Consider the following 11,800-nt stretch of genomic DNA (forward strand, 5'->3'; position numbering starts at 1 on the left):
ATAATAGAGCAGAAGATTAAATCTATGATATATATTATTTAAAACACTCAACACTAAATTAAACCTAATAACTTAAGTGTTTAGAGATAGATGCTTACCGATTATTAACCAACGAAATTCTCAAATTAACTTCAATAATTGAAGTCATCCTCATTGCAAAATACTCCTTATAAACTAAGGCAAATGCTAAATAGTGCCCCAGGGGCATTGGTTAAGAATTTAAATTTAGAAGGTTTTTCTTGAGTATTGTGTAGTCAACACATGAAAAGTCTAAATTTTGATTGTTTCAATACATAACTTTTCCTTTATTTCTTCTTTTAGCTCCTTAACTAGTGCCCCGGGGGCACTAGTTAGCAAGACCCATAAACTAAACTAATATTCTTTCGAAATTTGTGTAATTCTTTGAAAGTTTCAATGAAACCAACCAAATATAAACAACGAAATTAATATTTACTAATTAAATAATAAATTTCACGATGGAAATATTCATCTTTCATAGTACTTAGAGCATCCACAATAGAGCACTACATTTTTTAGTACTTAAATGGTCCCACATGGACACATCATCAATTTATTATTTTTTTAATAATAGTACCTAATAGGTACTCAACCTCTCTAATGGAGCATTTCTTAAAAAGTTCTAAAATGGATCCCATCAATAACTTCACATGATTACAATATATTTAATTATCTATTTTATAATATAAATTGATTGAATTAATAATAAAATTACAAAATTAGTATGGTCTATTTTTTTATAATTCGAAAAAATAATTAAAATTCGAAATTTAATTTAAAATAATATTGCCAAATTTTAAGAATTACATAATTAAAAAATAATTTAAAATAATTAATAAAATGGTAATTTTGAGAGGAGTAAAATCCTTCAATTTGGTTTTGATTTATATGATAGGAGTATTTATTTTTTTCCCAACGGTAAAAAGAACAAACAATGACTACCAACGTTTATATATGGCTGACATTAAATTTTTATGCCAATTTAAAAGTTGTGATTTTTTTATTTTTTGAATATATTAAATAAAGTGGGTCCCATAAAAAGAAGAGAGAGAGTTCTTATATTAGAATTGGTACTTATTAAGGACTCAAATGTGTTGTGCTTCAATGGTAGTATCTTGTAAAACTAAAAAAAAGAAAAATTACAGCTAAATGCATTCAAATGTCTTTTTGTAACCTTTAAAATTTTAAGTTTTTACGCAACAAATAAATCATTTTAAGTTTCACATTTATAATTCTTTAAATTTTTTAATAATAAATAAATCATTTAAATTTTTAATTTATTGCATTATTATTATTCCAGTTAATCAATGCGAATCTTAAACATCCTAGATAATAGATATATTTAGCCTAAAATTACAGTGTGGTTTTAGGCTCTTATTCACACCTCAAAAGATTCCTTTTGGTGGACCCTCGCACAAAGAGTTTATGACTCCATGTGTGATGCTGGCATTTTCTGCAAGGGAAGGGTCCTATTCCAATACAAAGAGTTGGGTCATTGTCCCCACAGTTTTAAGCTCCTTTTTCCTACTTTTTTTTCCCCATTTTTGAATAGCAACATGTTTTGCTTCTCTCTTCTTTTTCAGCTACAATTTAAATTTTAATTTTCCTATTCTCATATTTTAAACAAACTACATCTTATCTTTTCATTTTTGTGATCACATATTTTACCACCATCCCAAAAATATTCACCCAACCTAATGTTTAAATTTAAGTGGTTAATTTTAACCTGAATATTCTACCAAAAAAAAAATTTAACCTAAATAAATTTTTTAGATAAAATGACAAGTCACTAAAGACTCCTACATACAAAATAGAGGGACCAAAGTTCGAACTCTATGAATAGAAAAAGTTTCAAAATATTAACAGGGACAAATCATATCGAATGAGACTTAACAATTTCAACATTTTTACCGGTTGAACTAGATTTCGTGTACTTCTAACAAATCTATATCTATATCTATAATACTAAAGTAAAACAATATTTACCACTTAATCAATAAACTATAGTATAATATAAAAAAAGTCAAAGGACAAAGAAAATAATCCTACATTCTCTTTTCTCACATTTCTTTCAGGTTCATTTGTGTTCTAACTATAAATGCAGGAAAGAAAGAAAGAAGAAAAATCAAATCAATCAAAACAACATAAACAATGAAAGCAGAAAACATATGACTGACATGTGAAGAGTAACCATAATCAAAATCGAAAATTTTAAACCAAAAAATAAAATTGAATGTAAAGAAGAAAAAAAATTAAATAAACCCCCCAATTAATGGTTTTTCCCATTTACACCACCTTAAACATGAAACAAAACAAAAAAAAATTAAAGAACAGACAATAACATAATTCAAGGTTTTTTCCTCTATTATTCATTTTTTTCTTAACCCCTCTCTCTATCTTAAATTCCCAGCTCCCTTATTAACTTATTTATTTAGCCCAAAAAATAATTAATTATTTCCCTTTAGAAAAAAACTTATAATCTTGATGACTATGGTACACCACCATGTATAAATTCAAAAATTTCAATAACCAACCGCCATTGTCGCCGCCGCTGTTGCCACCACTTTCCGCCTCCCGCTGCCGCTTTTTACAAAAGTACATGCACTCTTCTGGACCCCACCTAGAGCCTCATTGCTATGATTGATTACAATCATATTATTTACTCCTCTTTTATTGTGGTGGGGGTGGTTTGTTGGCAACCACTTCATAGTTGTCACTTCCTTCATCTTCCTCTTCTTCATCGTCACCGTCGTCGTCATCATAAAACGCTTCTTCATCACGGTGCGGCCTATCTTTCTCAGCATCCTCCATGGTTACATCTGCTCCGGTTGTTGGTGGTGGCTGCTGTGGAGGCCACTGCTGCTCCGGCTGAACCATCAATGGCGCCATCATCGTTCCCTCAGGCCTCACTACCGCAGCACCCTCTCCTTTGTTCTTCTCCCTATATAGAGCATCCAGCTGGTGAAAATAAGGACATGTCTTTGAATCTTCTGGCCTTTTCTTGTTGCTTTCTTTCACTTTCTTGAAATACTTGTTGATATTCTCCCATTTCTCTTTGCACCTCTTTGCATTCCTATTGTACCCCAAGTTCTTCATCAAGCTTGAAATCTCTTCCCATAGTGGCCCTTTAGGTCCATTTTCTTGGTACTTCATATCAAGAGTTGTTCTCAGCTTTATCAATGCTTCAACCTCGGTTTTCGGCCACCTTGAAGAACTTGCTTGCATCACACTCTCACCACCGTTGTTGTCACTCTTCACAATTTCCATATTCGTCACTTGCTGCTGCTGAACTTGTGCCTGTTGTTGCGGCAACGGTGAAACCTGAGGTATAACTGGTGCTGGTATTGGAATTGGCAATGGTGCTGGAGTTTGAACTTGTGGTGTCGCCATTGGCAATGGTGTCGGTGTTGGCAAAGGCTTTGCTATCGGTGTTGGTGCCGGTGTTGTTTCTTGAGGCACTTGTTGAGGAACAACGGTGTTGTTGTTCAACGGAGGAGGAACAATATTTTGTTGTTCTTGTTGTTCAGCAATCTTTTGCAAAAATGCCATAACAGCAGCATCTTTAGAAGCAGCAATAGATCTCTCATGAGCAAGAATTTCTCTTTCTCTATTAATCCTTTGCATTTCTTGTGCCCTCCAAGCTTCTTCTCTAGCACATCTTTCTCTTTCTCTTTTCTCAATAGCTTCCAAGAATCTCTTATGCAACTCCTCTTGTTTCTGAAGAACTTCCTTCATTATTCTCTCATAGAAATCCTTCCACTTTCTCTTCCTCTTCCGCCGGTTCGATCCACCTTCCATTGTCGTTGTTTCCTCCGAAGAAGTCGAAGATGAGCTTGAATTAGAGAAGAAATCTGCTGAAATATTGGGGAATGAAGATGGTGGGGGTGTTATAGTAATTTGAGGAAGAGGGTTAGTTGTATTTGTCGGAGGTGGTATCGGCATTGGCGGAAAATTTGTCGGGTTGGATTGTGTATAAGACATAGGAATTGAAAGTGTAGTTGTTGATGGAACAGTGGTGGTGGGAGGGGTGGGAAGAGCAATAGAAGATGTAGAGTTTAACAATGGGGGTGGTAATAGTAATGGAGCTGTTGTTGTAGGTGTAGATGATTGTGATGGTGTTGTGTTTAATTGTTGTGGTTTTGGTGATTGAATTGAAGGGTTATTTTCAAGAGCTTGTAATTGATCAAAAAATCTATAAGTTTTACCATCTGATTTACCACCTCTTCCTTCTTTGGTTCTCTTGTGATATTTGTAAACATTTTCAAATTTCTCTTTGCATTTTTTGGAGTTTCTTTGATAACCAAGATCTGCCATTTTCCTATCAAAAAATAGTACCACAAAAATAAAGACAAAATTAAATTAAAGATAAAAAAATAAAAAATAAAATAAAGGTTTCTGGCTTTATCTTATCTCATTAAATCTATAGGATAAGAATCAATCAATTTGATCAAATGGTAATAAATGAATTTAGTCAAAAATAATGAAAGGTGAAAAATGAAAATAAAAATAAAAATTAATTATTCAAAAAATAAAATAAGAGAGGAAATTATTAAAGAGTAACCCACCTAAGAATTGAAATGGAGCAAGTAACTTAAGAATTGGAGATAAGGGGAGAGGTGAATATAAAAATATTATATAACAAAGTTGATGTAATTGGAGTGAAGATTAATTTTTAAAAATAATAATTAACAAAAAATTAAATGGTGTGAATTGTTGAAAAAAAAGAAAAAGTTTGTTGCTCATGGAAAATGCATGAACCAAAGTGTGAAAGAAGATTTATGAAAAATGGGTAACTGAAATAAGGGAGGAAGAAAATCTTGCTTTTTGGTGACAAAATTCAAGTGAGTAACTTTATTTGGAAAAAATACAACATGTATCAAAATGAATGTCAGAAAAGCAAATCACATCAAAGTCATCATATAATAGATAGATGCTTGCACACATCTCTAAATTATTAATTTTCAAAACAGTATCTTTAAATTAAAAAACAAGAAGAGGGAACCTCAATTCAATAATTCAATATTAAAAATTCAACTGTACAAGAAAACTAGTCCAAATGAAAGAGAAAAAAAATATTAGATTTCAAAAAAAACATAAATCTAGATAGAGATTGAAAAAATGAAAAATGGGTTTCAAATTAAATGAAACTTTTTTTTTCTTGACCAAAAAATACAAAACTTGAATACCATCAACTCAATTTTTTTTTAAGATTCTCAAAGCAGCATTGAATTAAGTTTAATAAAATCTCAAAAATCATTGACTAACTATTTTCTTTCAAAGTGATTAAAAAACTAAATTTTTTTTTTGACTAAATTAAAATACCAAACTTTAATACAAAATGATTTTATTTTTTTTCAGATTTCTCAAGGTGACATTGAAGTAAGTTTAATAAAATTAAAAAAAAACTTGAAATTTTTTTTCTCAGATTTCTGAAGGTGACATTGAAGTAAGTTGAATAAATATCTCAAAAAGATAAAAAATAAAAATTTAAAATTGAAAAAATTGTAAAACAAATTGTAAAAAAATTGACTAACCTTGAAACTTCATCCCATAAGGGACCTTTGACACTTGCATCTCTAAAAGCAACATCCATATCTGACCTTATCTTCAACAAAGCAAGAGTTTCTTGTCTTGGCCATCTATTACCACCAAAACTTCTATCAACACCTTCTTCATTTCTACTACCACCCCCTCTTTCATCATCTCCTGATATTGATCCACCACCACCTGCCACCGTCTCTCCGCCGTCATGGTAAGCTCCTCCATCTCCTGAGCTACCTCCTCCTGTTCCTAACACTGCTGAGTCCCCTAGCATAGCATAGGAGTTAGTACTCTCTCTCTCTTTCTGTCTCTTTCTCTCTCTCTCTCTCTCTCTCTCTCTCTCTCTCACAGAGCCTAAGCAATTTAGAGAGAAAAGGGTGAAAAAATATATGAGAAAATAAAATGGGTGGTGAATTGTTTTTAATAGGGTTTTTTATTTTTATTTATAGAAAATTAGAAATACAACGTGTGTCTGTCTGGTGATTTTTTTTAAAAAATTATTTGGGTGCGATCTGCCAGGTAATCTCAAGAAATTATTTTTTTACCTTTTTATTTTATTATTTTTCTTTGTCAACACTAATAAATGTAATTTATTTATTACCATGCCAGTAATAATTAATATAATAAAAATAATTCTTTTTTACATTTGTGAAAGAATTTGTTCTTGGACTAAATACAATTCACATAAAATTACTAGGTTTGATCTAATGGTAATGAGTTTAGGTAACGTGCTCCTAAGTTTAATGGTCGTTAGCTTCATTGTAGAAAAAAAACAAAAATACAACTCACAAAGTAAAAGATTACGTTAACATTTGATATATTTCAACGCGAATCGTGCCGCAAAATATTCCATATTTTTCGTTATAAATTTATTATTTTATTCAACATTTACGCGTGATTTTTTTAGTTCTGATGCTCTTTTTACCGTGATTCGCTGAAACTTGACATCGAAGCTTCTTATTAAACGCGCGGATGCGTCCAAGCCACCGCTAGACTAAATACCGGCTTAGTGTGTTTGAGACGCCTCTATATTTTGCTATTTAAATTCAATATAAAAGTTATAATTTATTTAGGCTTAATTACAGTTTTGGTTCGTCTAATTTTTTAATTTTGTCAATTTGGTCCCCCTATTTTAAAATATGACAATTTTGATGCTCTATCATAATTTGTAACTATTAATTGATGATGTGATATGTTTTAAACGACATTACATGATTTGATGATAAAATATTACCAACATCATTGAAATTGTAACAAAAAACCTTTATAAAATTAATTTAAAACATGTTGTATCACCATATTTTAGACAAAATATGTGTTAGGGGGCCAAAACTAACAATTTTTTTTTAGACAAAGGAGGAAAGACAAAGTGGCCAACCTTTGGATACTTAAATAAAAGGGTGGGAAATACATCAGAGGGGGGGAAACAAATAAACCTTCTACAAGGTTAAGAAAAACGAAAATAGGAAGACCAGACCTATTACTAACAAGGTCGCTCCTAATTCCTAAAACCAATAGGACAACTATCAAACCATAAGTTATCATTAATGCGACTGCCTAAATTTGCTAGCTTATCAGCAACTAGGGTTGGGAACAGGCCAGGCTTTGACAGGCCTGAGCCTGATCTACGATTTTTCTTCAAGCCTAAGCTTGGCCTGAGACTTTTTAAAGCCTGGTCTGACCTTGTAGCCTATTTAAAAGTCTGTCTTACATAAAGGCCTCTATATAGTCTTCTTAAATAGGCCAAACAGCCTTAAAAGCCTATTTCACATTTAAATTTTAATAATTTCTACAACATTAAGAAAAAGCTAATAAAATGATTTGCACAATAATTAAAAGCTAATAAAATAACAAATATGATTACGATAAAGTCTATTGAGTATGCCATAATACAAATTGTTTCTTAAGCACAAATGTTAACTCGATGATTTGTGATTTGTGCTGAAATATTTTGTTTAAATAATATATTTTTTCTTTGTAAAAGAAAAAACAAATATATTTTCTCTAATGTTTTGTATTTATATAAATAATATATTTTTTTTTACAAGATATAGATAATAATATTATATAAATATAAATAATAATTATTATATATAAATGGGTAAATAGGGTTTTACCCCCTGCAAAATAAACTAATTTTGCATTACCCCCCTGCAAAAAAAAAAACTTGGGATTACCCCCTGCAATATTAAGATTCTCTCTTTTTACCCCCCTGCTTGACAACTTGGCATAAAATCTTTATTTTTTATGAGGTGGCATGCATATGTGGCATTTAATTTTTATTTTTAATTTTTTTTTTAATTTGTACATGTCATTTTTATTATTAAATAAACTAAAAATTAAAAAAATAATAATAAATTCTTTTCTAATTTCCCCTTCATCCCTACCACAATAACTTTCATCATTCAACAAGAACAACAACATCAACACCACCAAGAACAACAACAACATCAACAAAATCATCAACACCACCAAGAACAACAATCCAAAAAGAACCCAATTTTTTTTCTTCCAAAAATCAATCTCGGTAAACCCAAAAACATAATCATAAATTTCTTTTGTTCTTCTATTCTTCATCCCTTTGCAACAACCCAATTTCTTCCTAACCCAAAAACATAATTCTTCTTCCCAATTCTTCATCCCATCAATTCAATCCCTAACCCATAAATTCAAAAACCCAGTTTCTGCCTTTATAGGAAATCCGGTTCCTAGTTCCTGCCTTTGTTCTTCATCAATCATTTGTTTCGACGAATTCGGCGGAGTGATTCGGCGGATTTCTAGGTTTTATTTTAGAGAAAAATGATTCTGGGATTCTAAGTTTGTGTTAGAGAAAAAATAATTTTGGGTTTTGAGAAGAAGAATGAGAAAGAGAAAGATTTGTGTTATGTTACAGGAAAAGATTGTGAGTTTTTTTTTTTTTTTTTTTTGTTAGAAACAATGGATTAACATATCTTTTTGAATTAACATATTTTATTTTTAATAATTTTTTTTTGACACAATATTTTTTATTTTTTTAAAAACTAATTAAGTGGAATTTTTAAAATTTTTGTCACCAATTTATTTAATAATAAAAATGACATGTGCAAATTAAAAAAATAAAAAAGAAATAAATGCCACATATGCATGCCACCTCATAAAAAATAAAGATTCTATGTCAAGTTGTCAAGCAAGGGGTAAAAAGAGAGAATCTTCATATTGCAAGGGGGTAATCCCAAGTTTTTTTTTTGCAGGGGGGTAATGCAAAATTGGCTTATTTTGCAGGGGGGTAAAACCCTATTTACCCTATATAAATAGGCCGGCCTATCAGGCCTTGTAGGATTTTTTTAGTAGCCTGAGTCTGGCCTATTTATGTAAATAGACTTTTTTTAAAGCCTGAGCCTGACATTTTTAATAAACAGGTCGGGCCATGCCAGGCTTCAACAGGCTAGTTCGAAGGCCCCTATAGGCCATCTGGCCTATTCCCAACCCTATCTGCAACCTAGTTCCCTTCCCTATATATATATACGAGAGAGAATCCACACCGAATCACAATTAGATAAGCAACGCAATAAAACAACTTTACTTAACAACGCAAATAACACCGTCAATTAACACATTCACTTAACAACTCAACTATCACCGTTAGGGGTGTAAGAGAATCAGAAAAATCCAATTGACCCGACAATCCAAACCACTCCAAACCGCTAGTAATAATTAATATAATTAAAATAATTCTTTTTTACATTTGTCAAAGAATTTGTTCTTGGATTAAATACAATTCACATAAAGTCACTAGGTTTGATCTAATGATAATGAATTTGAGTAATATGCTTCTAAGTTCAATCTTCATTAGCTTCATTATAAATAAATAAAAAATACAATTCACATAGTAAAAGATTACGTCAACATTTGATATATTTTAACGCGAATCGTGCTGCAATATATTCCGTATTTTTCGCTATAAATTTAATATTTTCTTCTACATTTAAGCGTGATTTTTTGAGTTCCGATGTTCTTTTACCGTGATTCGCTGAAACTTTACATTGAAGCTTCTCATTAAACGCGCGGATGCTCCAAGCCACCGCTAGACTAAATACCGGCTTAGTGTGTTTGAGACGCCTCTATATTTAACTATTTAAATTCAATATAAAAGTTATAATTTGTTTAGATTTAATTGCAGTTTTGGTCCATTTGTTTTTATAACTTTGCATATTTGGTCCCCCTATTTTAAAATATGACAATTTTGATCTCTCTATCATAATTTTTAACTATAAATTGACGATGCGATATGTTTTAAATGACATGACATATGATCTAATGATGAAATAATGCCAACATCGGTATAAAAAAAGAGTTATAATTTTTTTTTCCATTTGAAATGCTAACATTTCCCTTAAAAATGTGCATTCAATTTCTTGAAAAAAAAAATTTAATACAAACTTTATACTTTGGGGTTGTTTAATATGTGCTTTTAGATCATATGTTGACATGGCGCGTTTTTTTAGAGTTAAATAAACATGTTTTCCATTTCAATAAAATTATCGAATTTAGATTTTCATCCCTATAAAAAAAAATTATATATTTTCGTCTCCAAAAATATGTTGTTTTGTTTTTAGTCCCAAATGACAAATTTATGTTCATTTACTATTATAGAATTAATATTATTGGTAAAACAAAAATGTAATGATATTTATTTTAAGACAATTTTTTTAAGGTGACACTAATTTTATAATGGATACCTTTTTTTTTTAGATAAAAGGAGAGATATATTAAATAAAAATAAAGAGATACAAAGACTTGGGGACATTAGACCTAACGTAGGTACAACCCAAGCGGGAATACATTGTGATAATAAAAATTATAGGTGGACCAGGCCTAATCAATCCTAACAAAACAAGCACTCGTCACAAGTGCAATCGAGCGAACCTTCATACGGGAGCAAAACCATGTTAAAAAAAAATGAAGAGTGAGAATTTGCAAGGGTCAAATAGGGTTCAAAACTAGAGAATGAATCGATAACCAACACATAATCAAGATCCACGAACCAATAACCTCCTGAACAAAACAACAGGCAAACTAGCTCTTTTGAGCAAAATAGTCCGACAACAGTCACAAGGACCAAGATAGATAAAAAGTCGACACGAAATTGAGGCAGACCTAACATTTTGAGACTTGCAGATCTCAACAGACCTGGAACATTATTGTAGGAGGGGGTACCTCTATCCCACAATAATGACCACATTTGACTATTTATACAAATTAAGAACATATATAAACAAAAGAATTTTTTTTTAAGATTTTACAAAATTACTTTTATTAACCATTAATGTGCCTTTTTTGTGAAGTTATTATATATGCAGGGATCGAAGTTGGAACCCCAAAACTCCACTAAATGAAAATTAAAAAATAATTACTTAATAACGATGAATTCAATATTAATATATATTATAGTTGAAAAAAAAATACTAATTTAAACAATAAAAAAAAGTGACATTGTTTTCGAACTATTTTTTTTTTACAAGTAGCCTAATGCCAAGATTGACACATTTAAATATGGAGAAACGTGGAATCCGGGGTTCAAACCCCAGTCACTCCAATAATATCCCTGATAGCTACCATTTGAGCTACACTTATAGGACATTTTGTTTAATAAATATGATAGTTATTCTTTACCAAAAAAAAAATGATAGTTATTATTTATCATTTGTTGTGAATTCGGACCGAAAACCACATCAATAAAACCTTTGATGTGTGGGGAAAATGAATTGAAGCAACCAAATCAGAATGGATGAGAATAAGCAATAAATCAACAAAAGCTAGAACTACTAAAAGTGATAAAAGACACGAATAAATTGTTTACCCAGTTCAGTTATAACAACCTACTATGGGGGAGAGAGCCACTATCAATGAAAAGCTTGATTACAAAGATTCAATACAAGAGTTGCAAGATGTTATAGTTTTCCTAAATTCTACCATTTTCCCGAATCCCTCCCCGTGACCAAGAGATTCAATCAATAAGTGTTTATAAGGTGATGAATCAATCCCCAACCCTAGAGTATGCCCAAGCGAAGTTCTTTTAATAAACCCTAGTCTTTTGTTGGCTTTAGAAATCCTAAAATCACCTTACAAAAGTCAGAAAATGCACTGCCTATAAATAGGCTCGCTCAGGTTGCGCCTCGCACAGAATACCCTGCGCCTCGCGCAGGAGGCAGCAGCTAAAGCTCTACCAGCGTATCACAGCTGGGCCTCGCGCAGGAGGCAA

General features: G+C 31.3%; 1 protein-coding gene across 1 annotated transcript; it reads right to left on the bottom strand.

Moving 5' to 3' along the window:
- Positions 1 to 2,220: 2,220 nt before the first annotated feature.
- Positions 2,221 to 5,972, bottom strand: LOC123905812 (trihelix transcription factor DF1-like). Its single transcript, XM_045955546.1, has 2 exons — positions 5,553 to 5,972; positions 2,221 to 4,336 (listed from the first exon to the last, which is right to left on the bottom strand). The coding sequence occupies exons 1-2, from the start codon at positions 5,831 to 5,833 to the stop codon at positions 2,689 to 2,691; spliced, it is 1,929 nt and encodes a 642-aa protein (XP_045811502.1). The 5' UTR covers positions 5,834 to 5,972; the 3' UTR covers positions 2,221 to 2,688.
- Between the last annotated feature and the right edge of the window lie 5,828 nt (positions 5,973 to 11,800).

This window comes from Trifolium pratense, linkage group LG2, assembly GCF_020283565.1.
Source record: "Trifolium pratense cultivar HEN17-A07 linkage group LG2, ARS_RC_1.1, whole genome shotgun sequence".
NCBI lineage: Eukaryota > Viridiplantae > Streptophyta > Magnoliopsida > Fabales > Fabaceae > Trifolium > Trifolium pratense.

Bases quoted from the DNA above. Each gene is read 5' to 3' on its own strand.
- LOC123905812 (XM_045955546.1), bottom strand. From the start codon at position 5,833: ATGCTAGGGGACTCAGCAGTGTTAGGAACAGGAGGAGGTAGCTCAGGA. The intron at 4,337-5,552 runs GTTAGTCAATTT...ATTTTTTGATAG, and splicing joins TTATGGGATGAAGTTTCAAG to GAAAATGGCAGATCTTGGTT.